Consider the following 26,787-nt stretch of genomic DNA (forward strand, 5'->3'; position numbering starts at 1 on the left):
AAAAAAATTAAAAATGCAATTTTTTTTAAATAATTTTTTGGAACAAATTTGAGTGTTAAAAAAAATTTAAAAATTCTCTGACTGTTAACTTTAGTCAGAAAAATTTTTCTGAAGTCCAAAACAAGGTTTTTAATATATTTTTAATATATTTTATACTTCACTAATCAGTTAATTGCCAACATCTGTTTGTGTGATAAATTTTAACAATCGAACTTCAGTATCCTTCAATTAATACTCTTAAAACTTGACAATTGCCTGTAAAACTTTTAAAACGAACCCTCTAGACAAAACTTTTCGTTTAACGACTATAAAAATGATTATCTTTGACGCGAGTTATTTTTATCCGAGTTATTATTTCCGGGTTAAGTATTTTGTTCCAGACTATAAACCTTAATAGAACTTATATTTGATATGAGGACAAAAAAATAAAATAAAACAGTTAATGAAATGTTTTTTTTTTTTTTTTTATTTTTATTTTTCTCTTCAAAAATAAACATTTTGAAAATGAATGTTTACGAGTTCGTGTAGTTTCCTTAAAATCTATTATCTAAGAGCTGCATTGCAGACATACACATGACATGCCTGATTATTTATTTATTGTTTTAGTTGATTGTTGTTTGCAGTATCCCAAACAGCGGAACTGTTAGTAAAGATTGACACCAAAACCGCTTGGCAATTAAGATCATTGTTAATTTATATTACAATTAATAATTATACCTGATTTCAAAAACTTTACCTGTATATTTTGCCATTTTCTTATTAATTACTATTTGTGTGTTGTATTTATTATATTATTGACACAGTTTTTAATTTATGAGATTGATATTTGAAACAATTTTTTAAATTACAGTACCGCTAATTGTTCATTTTATCACATCGGTACATTCCGTAGATTGAAACCTGTCATTTATTTTTTTTTTCTTCTTTATCATCAACTCCCTTTTTTATTTCCTTATCACTAATATTTATAAACATGCTTACATTAGACGACGGCATCTTTAGCTGCCTGAACGAGCTCATCGAATGAATTCTCCAAGCATTGTCTCAGCTCGGCGTAACTTACAACCAATACACTTTGCTCGTCACGCGACATTAGACAAATCTAATTAAATAAATAAATATTTATGATTTTATTTTTATCAATTTGGCCAGGATTTTTTCTTTAATTTTAAAATAATTATTAATGCAAAAAAATTGGTCTTAAAAAAATTTTTAAAATTTTAATTGTCTAAAAAAAATGTCATAATTTTTTTTTTTTTTTTAAGGCCAATAAAAAAAACCGTAATTTAAAAATAAGAAATTTTTCTAATAATAAAAAATTTGAATTATTAATTATAAATTAAAAAATTAAAAATTTTAGAAAAAATCTTGGCCTTATTTATGAACAAAAAATTTTACTGACCTTGTCAGGAGACCCCGCGTCAAGTTTATTAAGACAGGAGACAACGTGTGCCATATCGAGCCAGGGACGATCGTTAGGAGTGACCTGATGAAAAACATAGTCTCTAAATAACTTCAACATATACCGATCGCCGGTCTCAGCCCATGTTAATTCCATATTAAGCTCTGGCCTTTCGTTGATAGTCGCCAGTTTCACCAGTAACCTGAACAGCCGACCATTCTCGAGCTCTTTAGCCAGCTCGTTCTCATGGACGTCAGCGCGCTGCTGGACAGCGTCCAATTGAGTGTAAAAACGTGCTCCGATCATCGGCATTAGATCCGTTACACTTTTTCGTGCTTGATCTGACAGCAAGTATCTATTAAATCAATAAATTATTTTATTAATAGCTTTAATACAAAATTTATTTATTATTGATTATTAATTATTATTATTAATGAACTTACAGAATAAAATTACGGAGATCTGTTGAATAAGAACGTGCAACAAGTTCAAGTGACGCTTGAATATTATCACGATGGACGGCTAACAAACTGCGGCATGCTAATGCTAATACCAATTTTCCAAGAGCAATAAGATCTTCCTGCTGATAATGAAGAATAAGCGACAATGGGTTCGCTGCGTTACCGTCGAATGTCACGACATCGGGTACTGCTGCGCAACTTAAACGCAAACGATTTCGTGATGTCAGTAAAACTTTTGTTGGATCTAAACATCGATACGCTACTCCTGTAATTTAAATTTATAATTTTTGGATAAAATTTTAATTAATCTGGAAATTTTTCAAATATTTTTTCCTCCAAAAAACATACCACCAGAATGTATGACTCGTAATGCAGCGGTTAGTTGTATTATATAACTCCAAATTACACTCTCAGGCAGCATGCTGGAGTGTTGTTGCCGTAATATTGTATTTTTCGTATGACTGTATGGCCGTGGGGCATTGGGGTCCGAACAGAACGGATCAGCGTATCCGTTCAACTCTGTCCCTGAGAAATGTTTGCTGAGAAGTGTCTCGGCGCCAGGATGATAGTCGTACACGAATACGATAGCTGTAATTTAGTTGATAACTTGTTATTAATATCCAGCTGATCTAGATCAATTTAAGTTCATTGAGATTGACGTTTTTTATACTCACAATTATCGCCAAATGCTTTTGTGGTAAAAACTTCCAGAAGTTGAACCACGTTTGTGTGAGATATGCGCTTCCACATGTCTACTAGTACCATACATTTTGTATTGCCAAGTCGAAAATCTGTAATTCATTTTTTTTTTATGATTAATAAATTATTAAAAAAAATTTTTTTTATCAATAAATCATCAAAAAAAAAATTTTTAATTAATAAATTATCAAAAAAAAATTTATAAATAATTAATTGTAAAAAAAAATTTTTTTTTCAACTAATAAATTGTCTAAAAAAATTTTTTTAGTTACAAATATAATTAATTATTACCATGGACACGACGTAGACAATAACGAACTCCATTTTTTAAGCTAGTAGCTTTATAGGTAGAAGTTTGGTACCCCAAAACAGTCGAAGCGGGTTTATGAATCGGCTCCAATGGACAAAGTTCGTGATAATTATCAACCTCCGTTGGCAAGTCGGGAAATTGTGCTGGATCGGGCTGGCTTAACGTTAGCGAATTTTTGTGGAGGATATCCATACGTAGATTGGTGCTTATAAAAAAACTCGAATTTACTTGGGGAGGAGGTGACGTGGACGGTGCTGATGTACTGTTTGCTGCTGGTACTTTTATTGGTTTCGTTTCTTGAAGGTGTCCAGGTGTATTTGGATAAACATATCCTACCTGACTGCTGCCGATCTATAATCACGTCAATAAATTACAGTAAAATCACTTTCACTTAATCCGTATTAAATATTTAAAAAAAAAATTTTACGACTTCATTTCCATCATCAGCGACATTGTCAGCAGTATTATTAACATAAAAATACGTCGTTCCTCCGACATTCTCCTGGGAATGATATGAATTAGCAAAAAGATTCGGCGAGCTGCTGGTGCTACCAGCTAACCCACGTCCTGGCACAAACTCTGGACTAGCTGTTGCTTTTTTACTCGACTCCAGAGACAAGTTAGACAGATGTTTCGTCACAACATTGGCATTCAGCGTGGTAGCTGGGCTTTGGCGGTTCTAAAAATTTTCAATAAATATTTTTAAATAAATAAAAATATTTAAAATAAAACAAAAAAAAAAAAAAAAAAAAATACTTACCATATAAGTAGCAAGCTTGGACTCCAACGGGACGACATTCGCCTGCGGTGAGTAAGTAACGAACATTGATGGATCCATATTGTAACATCTACATTTACCAATTTATCAACTCACTTCTTCAGCTCCTATAAAAAAAAAAAAAATTAATTAATTACAATAATAATAATTTAAAAAATGATGATAATAATAATAAGTAATTATAATTAATATCTTGTCAATAAAAACATGGTCAGAGTGAATCATACAGAAAATATAGATTGAAGTAATAAAATTATAAAAAGTACGTTATTGAAGTAACAGCAATGGCAGCTGATTTTGACAATACCCCAGTAAGGAAAAATCAAGTCACAGATAACCTTGACAGTTGAATTGAGAATACTTGGCACTTGGTATAATATTTTTCACGTCATAAAAATTATCAGTTTTAAAATAGAGTAAACTGAAAAAAATTCACACTTATAATTAAAATTAATTAATTAATAAAATAAATAATTGGAAAAATTATAATTAGCTGATATAGCTATGCGACAAATTTATAAGGTACGCCGTCAACATAACCCATGAATCTGTCAGTGATGTCGCGTCATTAATAGGCGCGAAAATCCCTCAAAAAACGCGGGTTTAATGACATTTTATAAATAAATATTATCCACACAGATGTCTTACATAATAAATCAACATATTTAACGGATTAAGTACACGATTTTAAGTAGATTTTGTTTGTTATCGAGACAAAGAATCTTCTGACCAGCAATTACAACTTATAACCCATCCAGTGTTTATGGTGTTCTCCCTTCTCTTTTCTTTCATAGTCTCTAAACTTCTAACCTCTCACTCTGCTCACCACACTTATATTTACTCTTCTCTGTTTATTTTATATTTTCTTTTACTTACTTGTTTACGTATTTATCTTTCTCTTTTTATATATATATATATATATATATATATATATATATATATATATATATATATATATATATATGTCAAGTACTCTATAGGTACATATTTTCTTTGTGCTTCGATCCAGTCCACCGCTTTGTTTCATGTGCTTCCAGTTTTACGGAACAACGTCGTTGCGTTTTGTCACTTTTTCACGCGCGGTATTTTTAAACTAAATAAAAATTTTTAAATTCAATTTTTTTTCAATAATTAAATTTGTTTTTTATTAAAAAATTTATCATGAAAAAATAACAAGAAAGTTTTATAATTCTACTTACTTTTTTTTTTACTTGTAATTTTTTTTTTTTTTTTTGACACAATTATTTTCTTATCAATTATTAAATAAAATAATTGATTTATCTCACGCATAAATTAATAAAATTAATTAATATTTTCATTCACTTTATTATTTTATTAATTCAACCTTAATCGGAAAATAAATAATAATCAACTGGAAATATACAGAATTAATATTTTATCCGCAAGGTGGCGCGTCAGTACTCCTGCGCGGCTGTCACGTAAATAACGCATTTAAAACTTCCAGAGCATTCGATTCGCACATACGCTTCTTAAAATTCAGTCGGTGGTGTGTTTTTATTGTTTAAAATAATATTTATTACTGGAATTTTTAATTACTAAACGACAAAATGATCATTCCGGTTCGTTGTTTCACTTGTGGAAAAGTTATTGGCAATAAATGGGAAGCTTATCTTGGTCTTTTGCAAGCTGAATACACTGAAGGGTAATTATAACCTTAAAAATTATTTATTTTTATTAAATTCCATACTTTGTTTTAAAATTTATAATTTTTTAAATTTTTATAACTTAATTATAATTAAATAATTCGATAGTCAGCGATTTAAAATAATTATGACATTTATTAGCAGTCACTTAATTATTTTTTAATTTTTTTTAACAAACAAATTTATTTAAAAAAATTACATTTTTTATTTTTACATCAATTTTTTTTTTTTGACATTAATTATTTTTTCATTAAAAAAATTAAAAATACACTAATTTTTTAAATTATTAATTTAAATACAAATTAATTTTTTATTTTTTATAATTTTTGACAGTGATGCACTGGACTCTCTGGGATTAAAACGCTACTGCTGTCGCAGAATGCTTCTCGGCCACGTGGACTTGATCGAGAAATTACTTAACTACGCTCCACTTGAAAAATAAACACCTTAATAATTCTGATATGTAAATAATTACTTATAAGCTAACTTAAAAAAAAAAAAAAAAAAAAAAAAAAAAAAATATATAAAATTTTTCTTACATTACATCATGGGAAATTTATTTCAATAAAAATAAAAATTTACTACCCTGATTATTTTATTTAACTTATTTTAAATGCAAGTATTATTATACAGTTTATAATCTCATTAATATTCATTTTAACAATATTGGCATTCAATAATCATTTTGTAACAACGTTTATTTACAAAATAGATTATTTAATTTAAAGACCAGAATTTGTGATTTATTTAAGTGACTAATTTATAATTACTTTATACAAGGCACGTAATTTTGGCGGATTGCACTTAAAATTTACCTAATTTTTCTAATAGCCTCTGTAAATTGGACAAATACATTAAGTACAGTTCAATTAATTAAGGTCTAAGTATTTTCATATAAATTATTTAAAGCGTCAATTGTATAAAAATTCAAGTCTTGACAATTACAATAAATATAACAATATTGTCAATTTATCTCTAAAAAAAAAAAAAAATTTCTATGACTAAAAATAAATTTATAATTAAAAAAAAATCAATTGTACATCACCATAGCCAGCAAAAATTGAATATAAATTATGAAGTATTTTAAATGTTATGAAGATTAATTAAAATATGTAATAGTAATTTCTTAATAACTAAAATAATAACTAACGTCATTTTTGGACAGCGCCACTTATTTTATAATTAATTAAATGATTTTGATGTATAATTTAAACTTAAAAAAAAATACCTTAGATGGTTAATTTCGAAGCAAATACAAGCCCGATAATGATAAAATGAACACGATATTTTTATAAAACTAATGTTGGTAATTGTTTACAAGTGGGGTCAACCCCATTTTGGGCCTTAACTAGGTGAAAAAAAAATATCAATAAAATTAAATAAAAATTTCGTTGAAAAAATGAAAATTAAAATGGTCGACCCTACTTTTAAATATTTACCCTAAAGTTAGAAGACATCTGTAATTTTTTAGATTTCAACAAAAAATAAATTAAAATTTTTTAAAATAATTTATTTGTTGAAAAAAAAAAAAAAATCCTAAAAATCATGTCATCTAACTTCAGTAATTTTTTTGATCCTAAATCAAAATCTGTAATTTAAATTTACACACTTCCAAACATTTCTTTGGCGATACTTTGAATAGCGGAAGTGGTACCGAGAATCAAGGCGGTAATTCCAATCAAGGTGACTAAAATATTTTTGTAAATCATCCAGTTGAAGCGACCGAACCCGACATTCCAGTAGGTGATGATTTCGATGGCCACGGGAGCGAGAAGTCCAAGCAGGGAGAAGCAAAAGGCACCTACAAGTTCAACAAGCGGTCCGATTTTGGGAATAGCTATGGCTAGGAGTACGCAGATGGTGACCATGACAGTGCGCATGGAGTACTCGGCTAGCCGAGGTCTCTTGGGGAAGCGTTCCTTCAACATGGTCCAGCCAATGTCGATGCAAACGTAGAACTGAAGCCCGAAGGTGAAGAAAACCGCGAGTCCGATTAAAACTTTGACGACCTGGGCTGGTACCAATTCGATAGGCAGGTTCGAGGTGACCACTGCTTTTACTGCTTCTCCGTACCTCAGAAATCCGAGGAACCCGAGGAGGATGTAGATGAGGGTCACGAAGGACATTCCTCGGTTAAGAACTCCGCAAATTCCTACAAAGTTCTGGGGCGTCTTCATGTTGTTCTCCAGAGGCATTATCACTCCGATAGCTTCCATGGCGAATATCGTCACTCCGAAGAACTGCGGGAAGTCTCCGATCGGCCTGGTCAGTACCTCCGGGGTTATTGGAGGCAGTCCGTCGACCAGGTAGTAGAAAGTTATCGCCAGTCCGCAGCCCATGAACAAATTTGCTACCATCGAGAACGGCGCCAGGTACTTCAAGTCCGGCACGTAGACCAGCAATGTCAGCGGAATGAATAGTCCGGCTACCAATGTTCGCATAAAGTTATCGCTTAGTTCCATCTTTGGATCGAACGGGACTCCTGCATGCTGGTCCATGTAATACTTTATTACCTGGCCGAAGTTTTCTGCTATTATGCAAGCGTACGCGCTGCAAGTTCCAAAATATGTTATCAGTAGACATATTTGGATGGTGTACCTGAAGAAAATAAAATTATTTTAGTTTTTTTTGATAATTAAAAAAATTTTCTTTACATGAAAAAAATTTTTTTAGGTAAAAAAAATTACCTGGAAAATTTAGAAAATTTACGTCCCCATTTTGGTCCAGTAGCAAATGCATTTTCAGCAATATCAGCAAACCCCATTTTCGTTCTGTGCGTTTTGTGATATAGTACATGAGCGCATTTTACCTGGAAATTAATATCAAAGGTCAGTAATTCTTACATGAATTTTTTTTTTTAATAAATAAAATAATATTAAAAATTAAAAAAAAAATTTTTTTATCAATCTGATAAATTATTAAATACAATTATTTAAAATAATTAAATTAAATAAATAAAAAATCAAAAAAAAATTTTTTTTTTAAATCCAATAAATAATTAATCATAAATATTAATAATTAAAATAATTTATTCTCGAGGCCGCGAGTGACCTCTGACTAATTAATAATTAATAACAGAAAGTAACAAAAAAAATTTACCAAAATATATGAGCAGTGAGTGCAAATAAGTGAGACGAAAATAGTTCCAAAGATACCGCCGATTAATCCAGAGCTTTTGAAGGCATAGGGCATAGCCAGAGTTCCAGTACCCAAAGCTGCCTTCAATAAATGCGTCAACGTATCGCAATCACTAAAACAAACATAATTAATTATTGTAAATAATAAATAATTCATCATTTTTTTTTTTTTTTTCAATGTGTACAATATTTACGTAGTTGGATTGTCAACTTTGCGCTCAGTAAAGGGATTGAAACTTTTGTGATCGGTTAATGGAACTGCGACCTCCGGGTCTTTGGCTACGACCTGCACTTTGTATCTGCCAGACAAAAGATTTATTATTATTGCTGATAGCGCGATCAATCGATTATTCATCATTTAAATTTATTTCCTACCAAGTACTTGATAAATTTTTTAATCAAAGTAAATTTGAATATTTTTTTTTTTGCGCGTTAATTATAACGCGGGAGGATTAATTTTAAATAGTAATAAATATCAATAAATGTACTTTTACAGCTTAACAATTATCAATTATTTCAATAAACTATGCAATTATTGTGCAATAGATACGCATATCTACGTGCAGTTAACTAGCACGACACTCTACTCTATCCTTGTTCTACATTAGTATGTTCAGCATTTAGAAAATATACGGTATTAAATTAACAGAAGAGAATTTTTGTTTAAAATAAATTGCTGACAGCTAAATTCTTCTAAATGTTATATGAGTCATCTAATTAGATAAATGACAGCCGGGAAATTAAGAATTAAATCATTTATAAATTGTAAGCTGTGAAACTACATCAAAAGTACCTACGAAAATTATTTTTATTAGGACTATTATTAATATTATTAAATTATTAATGCTGCGTACTTATTTGTTAATGCCTCATCCTGAGGTAAAAACGTGTGCATCTCTGTCGGTGTTTTGTTCGTGCTCTCAACCTGGAAACAAGCCAAAAAATATTTAATTATTGTATTTTTTTTTTTTTTATATTTATAAAAAAAAATTAATTTTGTTAAATTGCACTGTACTTTTTTCAATATTGACATTTTTAAAGATATGAGCTCATCCCGATGTTACACTCATCAAGAGCTTTCATTTGAGTACCCACATGCATTTTTTATATATTTTTCATATATACATATATATATATATATATAAATATATATAAATATATGAAAAAAATGCATGTGGGTACTCAAATGAAAGGTCTTGATGAGTGTAACATCGGGATGAGCTTATATCTTTAAAAATGTCAATAGTTCACAAGAAATTAAAAAAAAATAATTTAATTAAATTTTATTATTAATATTATTTTTTATTTAACAAAAATAATAATTTTTTTGGAACTCACCATTTTGCAGCGTTTGATTGTAATTAAAATCTCTCGAAAATTTCCACTGCAACCAGAGAAAAAAAAAGTTATTAAAACACACGTCATTTACATTTTGACATCTCATTATATTTTAATAAATATGTATATTTTTATCCATTCAATTAAAGTATCAAACTAATAATTAAAAACACTTAACATTGAAAGTGTACGAGTGTTACAATGAATGATAACAAGAATTAATTCCAATACATAATTATCTAAAAGAAACTTTATCCGATAATTTATATTATTCCGTGACAGTCACCGCAATTTATCCAGCCGCAAAAACCTACATAAAATTACATAATTACCAGGCTTATGTATAATATTAAACATCCTTAACTTTTAGTTATTCACACACAATGTTTGTACATAAAATCAAAAACAATACATTGATAATTTATCTCTTATTTTCTAATCAGCGTTATTATTATTTTATTTTTTTTTTTTTTATTTACAACTGTTGCAAACAATTGTAATCAATATCACTTTTATTGTTTAAAAACATAAATACATTTGTAGATCACGATTTGTAACAAACCGGACACGCAACAAGATAAGATTATAATATTAATATTTTTTTAAAAATTTTCAATAGATGAATAAATGATATGCCGATATCGTTATACAGTAATGAGGCAATTGTTTGAACAAATAATTAACAATTAAATAAAAAAATTCAACAGTCGCCGGAATTAAATTACTCTAATTTATATTTTACGATTATGATTCAATTAAGTGGAAAGCCTTGAATGAAATTTAATATTTGAGCAATTGCTCTTTCTTCTTTTAATACCAAACCTAATTATTCTCTATTTATAGTCGCCCACACATTTTTCTCCAATTTACGCTAATCTATAATTCTTAAAAGCTAACCATTTTTACATACTTGACTGATTTTTTATTTTTAACATGTTAATTTATAATAATTTAATTTTTAATTATCAAATTATGACTAAAAAAATTTTTTTTTTTTTAATTTTTTCAATAAAAAAAAAAATTCTTAATGTCAGCTAATTTAATTTTTATTAATATACCTCGTCACTATTTCATATTTATTTAATAAACTTACACCAATGTGAAGAAATCAGGTTATTAGTATTTAAAAAAAAATAATATTAAAACAGGTTTTTGTGAAGAAATTTTAGCTTCATTTCTTCAGGCAAATAATCTGATAAAATAAATTTTTAATATAAACTTATCAAAAAGCTATTTGTTTTTATCAACTAAGTTATCTATTGATAAATTTAACAATTAGTTACAAAATTATTTTCCAGGAAAATACATATATATATAATGAGTGATAATATTTATAAATTCATTTATTTCATCTACCCTGAGAAAGTAAATATTTTTTGATAATTATTTTAATTAAATTCATTTTTTAATTCTTAGGAAAAAATAATTTTTTTCCTTATTAAATCACGAGTTGCTTTTTTTTTTTTTTTTTTTTTCCCCAATGCTTTTTGTTCTTAACATATGACTTTATGCATGTAAATAAATAAAAATAAATGACATATTTAAATATTAAGAAAAAGAATCTAAATTTGTCGTGTTTAAAAATAACTACAAAGACATAAATTCAAAACTATCTATATTTTTAAAGATCTGAGGGAGATTTTTTTTCGATCAATTTTTATACAATTGTTAAAAAATTTAATTTTTACTCCAAAAATAATTTTTATTAATATTTATTTTCTAAAATTTTAATAAATCAAAATTATTTAAATTTGTTTAATTATTTTAATAATAATTAATAAATTTAATAAAAATAATGAAAAATTTTAATTTTAACAATAATTAATAATTTAAATAAAAATAAAAATTTCTTCAATTCTTTTCAATATTTACCTTAAAAAAAATAACAATAAAAACTCGCCACAATATCTTCTTAAAAAAATGACTTTATAATTAAAAAATTTGGTAATTACCGCAAGTAGAAAACTGATAAAAAAAAGTTATCACAAAAAATAATTGACTCCGATAATTAGATGTCAAGTCAAAGTTTATCCGATAAACTCCGTAAGGTAGTAATTAACTTAATCAGAATATTTCTTCCCGACAGATAAAGACCTGGTGAAATTTAGTAACTGAAATATCAGCAAGTATTACATCACCCGACGGTGGTGCTTGATTTAAGTCACATAGATGTCTAGCACACATATTTAAATGCAGATATAACAGTACTTGCTCCTTCAACCGTGCGACTGAATCTTAAAACTAATTTTGTATTCTGTACTATTTCCCCAGTATATATTTATACTATAACTATATACTGTGTATTTATATACACATATGTAAAAGTATCGTGTTCATTGCACTCGTTAATGACGACATCATATGTACTTATGTCTTTTTAAAATATCCACGTGGTCAAAGCCGCTGCATGAACAGATGGGCATGAGCAAAAGCATGTTGGAATCGGGCGAAACACGTGAAAGTCCGAAACCAACCTCACAAAATTTAATTAAAATCAAACCTCCTTCGCAGTATTAACAATTAAATTTGCAAGTTTAAATTTTATTAGAAATTATTTTTTTTAATTTTTTTTCTTACCTGAGACAAACTCGCTACAACATGTCACTTGCTACTGAAGTTATGTTAATTAAAATCTCTTCTTGCTAAAATACCGGCTATGACTGTACAGTATTTTATTGCAAAAATATAAATAAACTTTTATTATAAATAAATGTCTTAGCCGGCACACCGACACGCGTGTAATTATTTCAGTAGTTAGCTGCCAGATGTAAGGATTCTATCCTAGGTACGCGTACGTGGCAAGAATTAAATACGAACTGACCAACCGGTTTAATAACACACGATATAAGATCGGTCCCCTTTCCCGCCTTTGCCCACACTTACTACACTTTCATAACCTCACATTATCTACCCCACTCATTATTTTTAGCTCTTACTCCCACTCACGCGCCGACTTACACTGAACATTTCAGAAATACAGTTCATACTCCCCACTTGTTTAATTATCAATTGTTATTATATATATATATATATATATATATATATATATATATATATATATATATATATATATATATATATATATATATATATATATATATATATATATATATATATATATATATATATATATATATATATATATATATATATATATATAAAATGCATGCTGGTCATTTTTTAAATAAATTAACTTTTATAAATAATGTCGGTCAACTTATAATTAAATTACTATTAAATTTAGCCTTACAAATAAAATAAACCTTTAAAATAATTATTTAAAATCATTCAAATTTTATTAATAATAATCATAACCTTTTGATGTTAATATTTTCACAATTGAATAAAAAAGATACAATTTTTATTAAAAACTATTGAGCAGTAATACTGTATAAAAATGTATTATTTACAATGTGAAGCGATACTTTTTTTTCTATAAGAATTATGAAAATACATGTGGGGTTTGTAGGCAATGATATATATATATATATATATATATATATATATATATATATATATATATATATATATATATATATATATATATATATATATATATATATATATATATATGTCTTGTATAAAATATCCTTGATAAAACTGTTAAGTACACAAGAGTTTCAATTTTGTATATTGTAAATAATTTTAATAATTTTTGTAACAAACTGCAAAAGAAAAATTGACTTAAAAAATGATCAAGTGACAACTTTAAGATGATAATTAATTTTGATACGTGAAGCGAAAGTAGAAGAGATAAAAATTGCGAAGAATATCGGTGGATAATTTTAAACAACTTAGTAATATAATAAACTTAATATAAAAAATTATAATTAAAAAATGTGAATCATTACAAGTCTTATAATCAGTTGAGTAAAATTGTAATTAAAATGGTTAATAGAAGCAAACTTAAAATTAATTCTACATCATAGCTTCAATGATGCCGATAATAGCGGACTTGGTACCAAAAACAAGGGCCAAAAGTCCGATTACAGTAACGACAATATTTTTATAAATCTTCCAGTTGAAGCGACCGAACCCGACGTCCCAGTAGGTGATGACTTCAATGACCACGGGAGCAAGAAGTCCAAGCAGGGAGAAGCAGAAGGCACCTACAAGTTCAACAAGCGGTCCGATGTTGGGGATGGCGATGGCCAAGGAGACACAGCAGATCACCATGACCGTCCTGACGATGTATTCCCCAGCTCTTGGTCTGTGAGCAAAGTGTTCCTTGACTCCATTCCAGACGATGTCAATGCAAACGTAGAACTGGAGCCCGAAGGTGAAGAAAACAGCAAGCCCGATTAAAACTTTGACGACCTGGGCTGGTATCAAAGCGATCGGCAGGTTCGCAGTGATCACAGCATTTGCGTGGTCCCCGTACTTCATGTATCCAAGCAAGCCCAGGAGGATGTAGATGAAGGTGACGCTTCCCATTCCTCTGCTCAGGACTCCGCAAATTCCCACAAAGTTCTGGGGAGTCTTCATGTTGTTCTCCAGGGGCATTATCACTCCGATGGCTTCCATCGCGAAGACAGTGACGCTGAAGAACTGCGGGAACTCCTCATACGGTCGCACCAGCGACAATTGGCTTATCGGCAACATGTCTTGCACCAGGTAGTAGAAGGTCATTCCTAAACTGCAGGCCATGAAGATGTTTGCGACCATCGAAAAAGGTGCTAGGTACTTTAAGTCAGGCACGTAGACCAGCAGGATCAGCGGGATGAACAGACAGGCTATTATTATTCGCATAAATGAAACATCCAGCGGGATTACTGTTTCTATCGCTGATGTTGTCATGTTTACTACGTCCGAAACGTTCTCTAGGGTGGTCGTGTTGCTCAGTAATACTACTGGCTCGGTGTGGTTCATGTAGTATTTTATTACTTGCCCGAAATTTGTCGCTATGATGATGTTGTACGCTGTACAAGCGCCGAAGTAGGTTAAAAACAGGCAAATTTGAACGAAGTATCTGCAAAATTATTTTTGGGGTAACTAATTGTTTTTTTAAAGCGTTAAAGAAGTTTTTTTTTTTTACCTGGAGAATTTGGAAAATTTACGACCCCATTTTGGTCCAGTTGCAAATGCTGTTTCTGCGACGTCAGCAAATCCCATTTTTGTTTTATGTGTTTTGTAGTATAATACGTGAGCGCATTTTACCTGGAAACAAATTTAGATTATTTTTTAGTCCTGATTTTTCAAACATAAGTTATTTAAAATTTAATTGTCTAAAAAAAAATGCCTTATTTTTTTTTTAAACTAATATTTTAGCTTTTATTCCAAAATTAACATTTCTAATGTAAAATCAAAAATTTTAAACTCAATAAATTGTGAACTTACCAAGATGTAAGAGCAATGAGTGCAGATAAGTGAGACAAGGATTGTTCCCAGGATACCACCTACAATTCCAGCGCCTCTGAAGGCATAGGGCATAGACAGAATTCCAGTACCCAAAGCTGCTTTCAGTAAATGCGTTAGCGTTTCACCATCCCTGTAAATTTTTTTTTTTTTTTTACATTAATTCTAATTAAATTAAGAGAAATTTGATCATTTTTAGAATTTTTCTAATGAATAAATTGAGTAAAAAATTTATAAAAAAAAATTTCATCGATAAAAATTGTAAAATAAATTTATTAAAAATTAATTAAATTGAGAAGAAATACTTACGTAGTTGGATTGTCAATTTTTCGCTCCGTAAATGGATTAAAATTTTTGGAATTCGCCAGAGGGGTTGCGACTTCCACATCTTTTGAAACAACTTGTACTTTATATCTAAAAAAAAAAAAAAAAAAAAAATATTTGAATTATTAAAATTATATTTTAATAAATAATTTTTATAAATATCTTACTTAGATGCAAGCGCGTCATCTTGAGGTAGAAAAGTGTGCATCTCAGTCGAGGCTTTATTTCCTTCAACCTGAAACAAAGTTATAAATCAATAATTAAATAATAATTAAATAAATATTGTAAATTATATTACTCACCATTTTGCTGTTTAGCGATTGTAAGTTTCCTTGATAATAATTAGTATTTAAATCCAAGTAGTTCCTGTAAGCAAAACAAAATGTTAATTAAATTATTAATAACTTATTGTAAAACTAGTTTAAAATTAAAATTAATTTAATTAAATAGCCTTGTAAAATATTTGTCTAATTTATAAGACAAATTTTTTGTAAAAGGTATTACAGCAATTTGTTGGCATTTGCAGTTTTTTGAGGCTTATTAATGTGACGTGACCCTTGCAGTCGATAAATTATTTTTTAGACTTCTGGAATTTACACAAAAAAATACAATCGAAATATTTATTGTAGTCAGTCGAACCCTTGTTGTGCAGAAACAGGTTTTAAAAAAAATCTCTGGGATAACATTGAAGGATGAAAAAAAAAAAAAAAAAAAAAAAAAAAAAAAAAATGAAACGGTGTTATATTATTATGCATAAAAAATAATCGCTGACATAAATAAGCTACTAAAAGAGTTAGATAAATTATTATACATGCATACAAATTTTTAAGGAAATATTTATTTCATTAGACGTTTATTGAAATACAATAGAATACTTAGTATTTATTATTTGCAATAAATATTCATTTGTGCATTAATAAATAAAAATCAAGATAAGTCTAAATATATCACAAAGAAAATAATTTAGATTTTTAAATTGCAATACAAGGCCCAACTAAACCGACAAAAGATAAAATTGCCGTAAGAACATTATCTTCTTTTGAAGAAATACAATTACGAGTTTATTATTGAAAAGTTGTGTGTATTTTTTTTTTTTTTTTACTACGTTCTAATGATAAAAAATTTAATATAATAATAATTAGTGTGTTTTATGTTTTATTAGAAAAAATTCCCGAGACTATCTTATCCTGATATTACGTTTATTTTGGTGATAAAATAAAACTGGGTACAACTAGATATAAATTTGTCTGTTAGTACTATTATCTTTCGACACATTGTTAAGATTAATAATTATAATTACTATAAAAATTATCGTTGAGATAAAACTATTAATTATACTAAGGAAAACAATGATATCGTTTTTGAAACATAGGTTCACTATTTATTTTTAGTTTTGGGAATTGTTTTAAGTATTTGATTACTTAGATTATTTTTTATTGAAGTTTCTTAAATTAGAAATTTTCTTATTTAATTTAAAATTATTATTTTATTTTTTTAACTTTAAAAATTAAAGTTAAAATAAAAAATAATTGGAAATTTATTATTGAAAAAAAAATATTTAATAAATTTGTACTTTTAATTTTTTTACAAATTTTTAAATATGCAATTTTAATTAAAATTTTTTCTAATTAAATTTAATATGAAAATAAAATTAGCTGACATCTAAAAATTTTTAGAATTCTTTTTTTTATTAAAAAAATTATTATAAAAAAATATTTTTTAAAATTTTTAAAAATTTCCACGTGTATAAAACTTTAAAAACTGCAAGTGCAATTTTTTAAAAATATTTTTTTGTATTGATTTAATTATTAAAAAAAAATATTAATATTTCTTCAATAAAAATTCAAACTAAATTTTACGCTCCAATTTCAAATATTTTACATTATAATTTCGTGAAAAAAAAACGCCTTAAAAAATGAATTTCAATGTATCCAATCCAGCATAAATTTATTGAATAAAATTCCCCGAAAGACATTTCGTTTCTTCCTGAGTGAAAAATAAAAAGACCCGTATTAACGTTCACAAAAAAACCCATTCTTTTCTTAGCGTCCCTATTTTATCCGGCCCTCCCTTATATGTATTCATTCAAAGTGTATAAATATATATATATATATATATATATATATATATATATATATATATATATATATATATATATATATATATATATATATATATATATATATATATAACATATATGAAGATACCCATGTGTATAACGATGTATATAAATGTATTGAGAAGCCGCATAAACCGACACTAGCGGATGACGAACCACATTACAATATCGAGCGTGTACTAAAGTATGATGAAACATGCGAAGCCTCTTGCAAACCAAAAATTGCAAACAAATTACCTAAAATAATTAAACAATTAAATTTAAATTCCAAAAACAATCGAAAAAATAAATTAAAATTAATATAAAAAATTTCTTCACTATAAATTGAATTTCTTCATTAAAATTAATTAAAATTCACTCTAAAAATAAGATTAAATTTTCTTAAAGTGTAAAATAATAATAAAAATACTTCAAGTATTTAATTTTCAAAAAAAAAAAAAAAAAAAAAAAAAAAAAAAAAAACGTGGTTTTACCTTAACTTACTACAACATCACACTACAAGTAAAACTTTAATGAAATCTATTGATTAAAAAAAAAAATATCAATACTTGAAACTAAAGATAAGTCTTGTTGGGACAAGCCGTGGTATTCCCACCGAGTCCAAGCTTTAAGTGTTTAAAATTACAGCTTGCGGTGGTTAATACCACGGGTACATGCCCAAAATTGTTGGGACGAACTGAGACTGACAAACCGGTTGATTTGAAAGAACTATCCGCAAACTAATTCCTTCCCCTTTTTCTCCTTTCCCGCCACTTACTAATGCTTCCCCTTCCTGGCTTCTTCTTCTCCCACCCTCGGAATTTCTTCCCTCACTTCCAAGAATTGGCTCCCCACTAGCCAATTATCTCCTCTGTGTACTGTCCGCTGCTTCAAGTAGTTATTTTAATCAACCATCAAACTTCTTACTATTTGTCAAAAACGCTCATGCATTATTGACTCCAATTTATCATCCTTGGCGAAGAAATAACGACTAAGCAATAACTGATAGCGATAGCGATTAGAATATTTAAAATAGTCGTTGCTTATCAGTTTTTGCTGCTCTGTTTGCTTGGCGGCAGATGTGATTAAAATGCCTGTAAATAAAAAAAGAAATGTTTGTAAATTTTAATGTTTTGTAAAAACATTAAAGTCAAGAATATAAATTAACTAAAAAAATATTTTAAAATACCTGGTTGATGATTTTTAATATTATTTCTTGATATTCTTCAGAAGAAATTTTCTTCAACTGAAGAATCGATTTTTAATTGACAAATCAGATGTAACCGGCTTTCCTTAATTGACTATAATGAGTGAACATTGTGTTTATGAGCGATGATATAATCTTTACGAGTTTTAATCAATCTCATAGACAGAATGTACATGATACGATATTCGATAAATTTTTCTATGAATGACTCTCTAGGGACTGTCGATCCTCAAGAATTTTTTTGACTCACAGGTCAATTAGCAGATGGATTTAGTTAATGTGATTCCGGCTCTTTTTATTTTTTGTCATTGTATTTAAATGTATTCTAATTGTATTGTAATAGTTTTTTTTTTCTGTTATTTATTATTGTGTGAAAGAAGTAAGCACTGATTTAGAAAATGACAGTCAATTGAGTCGCTTTTTGTTTGGATATTTTACGGAACACTGCGGTTAAAAGTATGACCGTTAAAATTGGAAGCTTGGTTTGAAAAAAAAAAAAAAAAATTAAAAAAATAAATAAATTTTATGTAATAAAAGTAGAAAAATTTGTAATTTAAAATTTTTTACTGTTAATTTTTTTTTTATTTAAAAATTAATTTGTGCTCTAATATTTAAAAAAAAAAATGTTTGTAAGTTAATAATTGCAATAATTTAAATAAATAATTATTAAAAAATTTTAATATCTAATTTTAGTGACCTTAAAAGTCAAATTAAGATTTTTTTTAATAATTTTTCATTTTTTCTTTTGACAAAAATAATTATTAAATTGAATTTTTAGAAAAAATTATCACTTAAAAATTTAATTAATATTATTAAATTTTACTGATATATTATTGACAATATTTTTTAATTTAATAAATATATTTACCTGAAAAACCAATAATAAATTTATTAAAATCAATTTCAATCTTTAAAATCAATAAAAAATAAATATAAATTTTTTTTTGAAGTTTATAATTTTTAAATTAGTTCTACTCACAATTCAGGTCGCTAAAAATAAAAAAAAAATCCGTTAATAAATAAAACAACCTGTCAAAAGAAAATCAAGGTTATAAATAATAAAAATTATCAAAAATGTAGTAAAAAAAATGTCAGACTCAACATCATCTTTTAAAGAGCAGTACTTATTTTTGCTGGAGTTTTTCGTGCATTACATAACCGGAGAAAGAGTATCTAAACTAAACGAAACTCTCCGTGGGCCAACGAGTATTTTATTACAATTCCTGGGGATCCAAAATGACGCAATCGAGATTACTCCAGCGCATCAGCAATTATCGCCATTGGCTCGTCGGGGAATCGGAGCCCGGGACGTAGAAAAATTTTACTCCGGGCGTTCTATATTGTTCGCGATTCCGCAGACGGTAGTTGTGAACAAGAACGCGGAGTTCAAGATAAACCTTCGAGTGTACAAGAAAATGCCAGCAGATATTCACCCGGACGTGCTGATTGGTACCGGAGAGCTTGACATAACTAACGAGTTTGCGGGATTGAGGAAAGAAATGTTGAACTGTTGGAACTGCGATGTTCCTCCGCCGAAGAATTACGAAGGCCCGGTAGAAATTTACCACAACAACCAGCTGGCTGCTTTCGTGCTTGCTTACGTTCGTATTTCTTCTTTCGGGCAGTCTATCGTCACCGCTTTTGACGCTCCGGCAACTGAAACAGGGTCTTATATTTTTAGAAGTGAAGTTATGGACCAAGAAGCTCTCGCGTACAATTGCAGGCTTGTTAGTCAAAGCCTTTTTAATTTAAAAAGTAGCCCGCGGTCGAATTTTCAGTTAGACCCGCCATTTTGTCGAGAGAACTACTGTCCGCGTCAAAATGGCGGCGATAAGGACGACAGTGGAGGGGATAATACGGCGCAAGCGCCAAGTTTTGAATCTCCCGCGCCTCCCAGCCAACCGCTGGTGCTCAAAGTCTCCGGAATGATTGATAAAGAAGGTAATTTTAATGACGCTGGTCATCAAGATGGAGATTTTGATGTGTTTGTCCTGAAAATTGGGAAGAAAGGCCTGGTTGGCGAAGAAGAAAAGCCCGACATTCAAATTGAGTTACGCACTCCGAAAGCTTTCGTCGATACGCTGCCTGTCAGATGCGAAACGAGGGAAATTCAAACTGAGGAAGAAGCTAAGATTGAGGAAGAAATACAGGTCAAGAAGAAAAGCAAAAAAAATAATAAAAAGAACAAGAAGAAATAAATGACAGTCGGTCTTTTTGTTTAATATGTCATATTTAATTTTGTTTTTTTATCATTTGGTTTTTTTTTTTTTTTTAGAAAATAGAAGAAGAATAAAATTTTTGTGAATATTTAAAATGACAGAGCAGAAATTATTTTTAATTGAATTCTTGGTCGATAGAGTCAGCGTTCCGACTGTACGAGCTATGCATGATGAATTTATGCCGGCGAAAACTTGTGTGTCTTTTAAAGTATGATTTTTATTTTATTTTTATGTAAATTAGCGAGCTAAGGTCTATTGTTTTATTTTTTGGATGAAAATAAAATTATCGGTGATGTTTTTTAGAATTTTTGCTTTAAAAAAAATTATTAGAAAAAAAATTTGACATGTAAAAAATTTTTTAAATATTTTTTTAATTAATAAAATAAATTTTACATGTCGGATGATTTTAGTGTTCATAAAAATGATCAAAATTGCAGACAAAAATATTAGTATTTATGTTTAAAAATTAATTTAAATATTTTTGACATGTCTGCAATTTTTCTTATCATATTTTGCAATAATAATTGCAGTAAATATTTAAAAAAAATTAACAAACATGATATTTGTAAATTCTTCATTTTTTATTTATATTTAATTAATTTTTTTTAAAGCATTTTTAGATTTCTTCATTAAAGAACAGAAATTCTAATTTAAAACGCACTTCTCATGTGTTTTTTTTTTTTTTTCCGTGATGTGTTTGCAAAAAAATACTCCAAGAATTTTTATACTATTTAAAATTAAATATTGTAAAATAAAATTATATTTGCAGTGTAAATACTAGATACAATTATATCTAAATTTTATCAGATTCTAAGCTTACCAGCCGTAAATATTTATCAAGAAGATCCAGAAAGCGGAGCTCACAATTTCTTTCGCAAAGGAAAGTCGTGTTTGTTCGCGCTACCTAATCTGATCCTCGAAAAGCCTCTCCACACCTTCCCAGTGACACTGTCAGTCTACAAAAAACTTCCGGCAGGTGTTTTGCCAGACGTGATGCACATTGGCGCCCACCAGATCGAGATAAAAGAGCTTATGAATGGATTGTTACGAGAGCATGTCTTCAGGAGCTCAGATGCTTCCAAATCGCTCAAGAATAACTTCACGTAAGTCTGTAAATTTATAAAATTAATTAGTAATAATTACTCAATACTAATTACCCTTACTTACTTTTTCCAGGATTGAAACAGCTACTGGACAAGTCGTAGGCAATGTTACAGTCTTCATCCGAGCTTCGTGCTTCGGAAAGAAGCTGGTAACTCAATTTGAGATTCCCCATAATAGGAAGCCGTATTTATTCAAAAGCCTGGATGACAGCAATGTCTTTGAGTGCGAGAGAATCTCCACAAGTGCTGTAAGCCCTGGATTTTCTGGGAAGAAATCAACAACAAGAGATAATATTGATCCGATTAATTGTCAATCATCTAGACCTCTCGGTCTTTTTGAATCATCATACAAGCCTACTTTGACGTTTAATAAAACGTCTTCTTAATTATTACCACAAGTAGGTTCTCTGATTATCAATCAAGAGGATTTTTATTGCTCAGGATTAAAAAATGATTTAAAATTTTTTATTTTTAATCTTTCTAAAATGGTTTTTTTTAATCCAAGTGCAATTTTAAATTATTTAAAAGAATGAATTCTTTTTAATCGTTTACAATTTTTTTTTTAGTTTTCTTGAGTAATAAATTAGGTCGAGAAAATTATTTAAAAAAAATTGCATTTATAATTTTTTTAAGCTTCTAAAAATGGAATTTTTTAAATAATTTTTTTTACTATAATTTGTTAGTTAAAAAAATTTTTTAAATTAGCAAAACTTCTTAATTGTTAGCACAAGTAGGTTCCCTGATTCATTGATTAATCATTAAAGAGGATTTTAATTTTTAAGGATTAAAAATTTTTTTATTTTTAATCTTTCCAATTTTTTTTTTTTTTTTTTTTTTTTTTTTTTTTAATCTAATTAGGTAGAGAAAATTGATTTAAAAAAATTGCATTCATAATTTTTTTTTAAGCTTCTAAAAATAGAATTTTGAAAATAAATTTTTTTTGCAATAATTTTTTAATTAAAAAATAAAAAAAAAATATTTCAAATTTTTTCTAGATTTTTTATAAAAATTAAAAAAAATTTTTAAATCGTTTTTTTTAATCAAGGAAGAAAAGAAAAGTACATTTAGAATCTGAATTAATAAAAAAAATTTAATTAGGACAAATAAATAAATCAATAATAATAAAAAATAAATTTTCAGGAAAATATTGACCGGGAGAAAAATTAATTGCGAGGCCTAGCAATTAAATATCTTCCTGCAAAGCACATGCGCCGGAAGAAATAATAATGACAGTCACCCTTTGGAGGATTTAAGATTGTAGATGACACACTGACATGAGTAACACAGTGGTTTTCGTTGGTAGTATTACATTTGTTGAGTCATTGGGTTATATGGAATAAAAATAAGCCAAACTAGTAGCGGTGGTGGATGGAGGAGATAGGGGTTGTAGACCGCCGATATTGTGGCGCTTGCGCAAAATAAATTTCTGTCCGGATCAACCCCGAGGTATTATAATAAATTGTCCATCAGTAGCGTTAGTAACGTATTTCCTTAATCATATAACAGACTGGTAGTCTTTTAGGCGATCAGTAGTGCCTAAACACAGTCAAAAGGCCTAATGACTACTGACGTTGACGCCCGGATACTGAGTGATCCAGTGGAAGATGGAACAAACGCCTGAATTGTCCAGACGGCTGGATATTATTTATTTAACCGGTGGTGAATAAAAACAAGCAGGATGAACGACTCACCGCAAAACTCTGAGGCTGTTGCTGCTCGACGAACCGGCAACCATGACAATAGTGCTGACGAAGATGATTGGAGTGCTATTGTTGAATGTGTATTTATTTTTTGCTTTATTTTTTGATAATTTAGATTCAAATTACGGAGCTAATTTATCAAATTAAATTTAGCTGTCATTTTTTAATTTTTTTTTAACAAATAAATTTACTCCAAAAAATTATTTTTAAAAAATTGCATTTATAATTTTTAAATGTCAATTTTTTTTTGCCATAATTTATTTGTTACAAAATTTTTTAAATTATCAATTATTTGCTAAGTTAATTTTAGACCTTATTTTTGAGATGTTAAACTGTCTGCGGAAAATTAGATGATAAAAATTACCTAGTCATATAATTTATAAATATTTATGCCGACTGATTTAGATTCTAATAATAAAACCAGTCTAATGGAGATTTTCATATGCTTCAGAGTACTTAGATACGAAATAAAATGATCCAAGATTTAATTAGTTGCGTAATTTGAAACAGGAGTGGTGTATTAATTACTGGTGAGTTGATTAATGTCATTAATTTTTTATCAGACTGTCCTGGAAAGATCACCATTGGATAGAGTAACACGAGCTGACGAGGATCGACGGAGACGTACCATTATTGTTGAAAAGAAGAACGGAACGTATGGTTTCACATTGCAAGTAAGTGCACGTATCATTTTTTATCATTATTATTATTATTCATTCTTGTTATTTTTTTTTTATTGTGACTACAAATTTTATTTAGATATGAAAAAACTTTAAAGGTATTAATAAACATGTTGAATTTAAAAATAAATTGTTATTAAATCTGTTCTTAGAATAGATAAATTAAAAGTAATAGATTAAATGATTTTATTATTATAAATCTAATTGCAGAGCTACGGAATCCACTACAAACGTGAGCAGGAAATAGAAATGGTTACTTACGTGGACTTTGTCGAGTACGATGGACCGGCATTCAAAGCCGGTATGCGAGAAGGTGACGTTATTCTGTCAATCAACGGACATGAAATGGACCGCGCGGATCACAAGACACTGGTTAATTTCATAAAGAATTGTGACTCGCGTATGCGTATGGTCGTCTCCTTTGAAGATTGTGTGAGAAAGGTCGAGTTACACATGCGGTACATAGAGCTCCAGCGTGCCCTGCAGTCCCGTTTAGCTGAACTTGACAGACTATGCGAGCGAGAGCGGTCTATATTAATGGGTAGATGGAAGACTCACTCGCTTCCTGCGAGAAAAAAGGCGCCTAATTGCGGCGTCAACGACGAGGATCGAGACACTGGATCGACTGGATTCACCTCGAATTTACCTTGCTGCCGACCCGCTACTTCCATTGAGCACTTACTTTTATACAGCGTTGTAAGTTGTATAAACTACTATTCCATCAATAATTATTAAATAATTGATTATTTACCAATAAATTGCTTATATTATCAAAATTACAGTATACAGACGGTCGACCTTGCCTTATACCTCGGAGTGCTGCTTGCTTGGTGACAATAGGTCCTCCAAGATCACGCAGCGATCATCATTATTTTTTATCTAAGAATTCCAATGACGTCAGCTTAGGACGATACAGCTATCACCAGACTAATGGATTGCCTTCTACTCCGGCTAAAAATAAAGCTAACAGCGGTCAGCATAAACCCGCTGGACAATCACAATTACAATCTTCGACCAAAGAAGACAACGCACATTCTACTATGCACAATAATTTATGTGTAGCTTGTATTTCTAGCGCTAATCAGCGACAACGCGAGCCTGCAGAGGGAGCGAGTCTGGATGTTTATGATCTAGCTAGTCCTTGCTGCGATCCTAATTGCGTTCCAGGTCGCAGGAGGAGAGAAAAGCAGAGAAAAATGCGAAGCGAGCAGCAACAAATTCAACAACAGCAACAGCAACAACAACAACAGCAACAGCAGCAGCAGCAGCAGCAGCAGCAACAGCAACAACAGCAACATCCAAATCATTGCTCCAGAGCATCAGGACACAGCCTTCATTCCATCACCAGCAGTGAAATTTCTACAAACGTCGAAAGCGGAGCATCTTGCTCGACCTCTCTCAGCACAGATACCCTCTACTGGGACCCCAACGTCCAGCATCGGCCTCCAACCTGCATCCAGTACTCCAAGCCAAAATCCTGGGACAATTTGACCACCAAAGCATTCGGAGGCTACGGTTTTGGATACGGGTACTTGGACACTGCGGCTAAAACTCACAGTGCAGAAAGACCAAAGTCGCACAGTCGCAAGAGCTCCGGGTCTAATCGAAAGTCCACTTCTACTGCCTACTCTACGGGGCCGCAAAGACACTTTCAGCCCACAAAGTCTACCGAGAGCTTGCTCGTCCAGAGTCCTTATCAGAGTGAACTAGATTCTAGTCACAGTTGCGAGTGCCTGGATAAATCCGACAAAAGCAGCTCGACCACTATTGCTACCGCCGGGACTGCTGAGAAGACTAAGAAACGAAACCAGGATAATGCACACCACCATCATCATCACCATCATGACTCACATCACCATCATCATCATCACCATCATCACCAGGGCAGGCATCGCAAATCTAGTCATTCCGGCAGCAAAGACAGAACTGCTAAAAGCTCCGAAGTCACTCGACTTTAATTTTTTCACGGCCTAGTCATTGTACTTATATCTCAATAAATTACATGTGTAAATTACATTATTTTTTTTTTAATTATTATCAAAACATTTTAATAAAAATTAATTTAGCAGCTATTTATTAATTTTTAGAATTTTTTAACAAATAAATTATGGCAAAAATAAATGAGAAAAAAAAATTGACATTTAGAAATTTTTAAAAATTATAAATGCAATTTTTTTTAATTTTTTTTAGAATTTTGTAGCAATTAAATTATTTAAAAAAAAAATTTAATTAAAAAGTTACTCACGTGAAAATTAATAAAAATTACAAGTGAACATTTTTAGAAGCATTTTTTTATTATAATTAATTTGTTA

General features: G+C 29.3%; 7 protein-coding genes across 16 annotated transcripts; 4 read left to right on the forward strand and 3 right to left on the reverse strand.

The window, feature by feature from the left end:
• Nucleotides 1-443: 443 nt before the first annotated feature.
• On the reverse strand, nt 444-4,461 carry Pan3 (Poly(A) specific ribonuclease subunit PAN3). Of its 8 annotated transcripts, none has more exons than XR_012479392.1 (10): nt 3,917-4,459; nt 3,633-3,757; nt 3,300-3,551; nt 2,854-3,223; nt 2,538-2,654; nt 2,212-2,451; nt 1,846-2,128; nt 1,403-1,757; nt 737-1,102; nt 444-668 (listed from the first exon to the last, which is right to left on the reverse strand). XR_012479392.1 is itself a non-coding variant. In XM_074244629.1 (10 exons), exons 2-9 carry the CDS (start codon nt 3,708-3,710, stop codon nt 983-985), a joined length of 1,815 nt encoding a protein of 604 aa, XP_074100730.1. In that variant the 5' UTR covers nt 3,711-3,757; nt 3,917-4,461; the 3' UTR covers nt 444-900; nt 982. The 8 variants fall into 8 exon arrangements, 7 of the variants coding, with proteins under 7 accessions (XP_074100730.1, XP_074100728.1, XP_074100725.1 ...); XM_074244629.1 differs by having other exon boundaries at nt 444-900; nt 982-1,102; nt 3,917-4,461; XM_074244627.1 differs by having other exon boundaries at nt 444-1,102; nt 3,958-4,071; nt 4,299-4,459.
• A 576-nt stretch (nt 4,462-5,037) lies between these two features.
• Nucleotides 5,038-5,843, forward strand: Rpb10 (DNA-directed RNA polymerases I, II, and III subunit Rpb10). Its single transcript, XM_074244632.1, has 2 exons — nt 5,038-5,313; nt 5,648-5,843. The coding sequence occupies exons 1-2, from the start codon at nt 5,219-5,221 to the stop codon at nt 5,754-5,756; spliced, it is 204 nt and encodes a 67-aa protein (XP_074100733.1). The 5' UTR covers nt 5,038-5,218; the 3' UTR covers nt 5,757-5,843.
• A 358-nt stretch (nt 5,844-6,201) lies between these two features.
• On the reverse strand, nt 6,202-12,629 carry Path (solute carrier family 36 member pathetic). Its single transcript, XM_074244631.1, has 7 exons — nt 12,367-12,629; nt 9,790-9,835; nt 9,306-9,376; nt 8,646-8,750; nt 8,414-8,564; nt 8,002-8,123; nt 6,202-7,912 (listed from the first exon to the last, which is right to left on the reverse strand). Exons 2-7 carry the CDS (start codon nt 9,790-9,792, stop codon nt 6,916-6,918), a joined length of 1,449 nt encoding a protein of 482 aa, XP_074100732.1. The 5' UTR covers nt 9,793-9,835; nt 12,367-12,629; the 3' UTR covers nt 6,202-6,915.
• A 958-nt stretch (nt 12,630-13,587) lies between these two features.
• LOC141528878 (proton-coupled amino acid transporter-like protein pathetic) lies at nt 13,588-19,014 on the reverse strand. 2 transcript variants are annotated; one of them, XM_074245159.1, is made up of 8 exons: nt 18,756-19,014; nt 18,345-18,660; nt 15,771-15,834; nt 15,636-15,703; nt 15,454-15,558; nt 15,127-15,277; nt 14,825-14,946; nt 13,588-14,758 (listed from the first exon to the last, which is right to left on the reverse strand). In XM_074245159.1, the coding sequence occupies exons 3-8, from the start codon at nt 15,771-15,773 to the stop codon at nt 13,708-13,710; spliced, it is 1,500 nt and encodes a 499-aa protein (XP_074101260.1). In that variant the 5' UTR covers nt 15,774-15,834; nt 18,345-18,660; nt 18,756-19,014; the 3' UTR covers nt 13,588-13,707. The 2 variants fall into 2 exon arrangements, with proteins under 2 accessions (XP_074101260.1, XP_074101259.1); XM_074245158.1 differs by lacking the exons at nt 18,345-18,660; nt 18,756-19,014 and adding an exon at nt 18,061-18,274.
• Nucleotides 19,015-19,816: 802 nt separating this feature from the next.
• LOC141528842 (uncharacterized) lies at nt 19,817-20,971 on the forward strand. Its single transcript, XM_074245094.1, has one exon. It carries the CDS (start codon nt 19,862-19,864, stop codon nt 20,969-20,971), a length of 1,110 nt encoding a protein of 369 aa, XP_074101195.1. The 5' UTR covers nt 19,817-19,861.
• A 442-nt stretch (nt 20,972-21,413) lies between these two features.
• LOC141528844 (microtubule-associated protein 10) lies at nt 21,414-22,397 on the forward strand (the record flags this gene model as incomplete). The annotated part of the gene is made up of 3 exons (XM_074245095.1): nt 21,414-21,441; nt 21,774-22,095; nt 22,169-22,397. Coding segments are annotated over exons 1-3 (579 nt in total), but the record flags the coding sequence as incomplete, so codon positions are not given.
• Nucleotides 22,398-23,438: 1,041 nt separating this feature from the next.
• LOC141528611 (uncharacterized) lies at nt 23,439-26,489 on the forward strand. 2 transcript variants are annotated; one of them, XM_074244757.1, is made up of 5 exons: nt 23,439-23,541; nt 23,618-23,875; nt 24,359-24,469; nt 24,686-25,171; nt 25,258-26,489. In XM_074244757.1, exons 2-5 carry the CDS (start codon nt 23,774-23,776, stop codon nt 26,431-26,433), a joined length of 1,875 nt encoding a protein of 624 aa, XP_074100858.1. In that variant the 5' UTR covers nt 23,439-23,541; nt 23,618-23,773; the 3' UTR covers nt 26,434-26,489. The 2 variants fall into 2 exon arrangements, with proteins under 2 accessions (XP_074100858.1, XP_074100857.1); XM_074244756.1 differs by lacking the exon at nt 23,439-23,541 and having other exon boundaries at nt 23,593-23,875.
• Nucleotides 26,490-26,787: the final 298 nt, after the last annotated feature.

Source organism: Cotesia typhae, unplaced genomic scaffold (assembly GCF_013202065.1).
Source record: "Cotesia typhae breed Kobodo isofemale line unplaced genomic scaffold, CoteBio_Ctyphae contig_44, whole genome shotgun sequence".
Classification (NCBI taxonomy): Eukaryota; Metazoa; Arthropoda; class Insecta; order Hymenoptera; family Braconidae; genus Cotesia; species Cotesia typhae.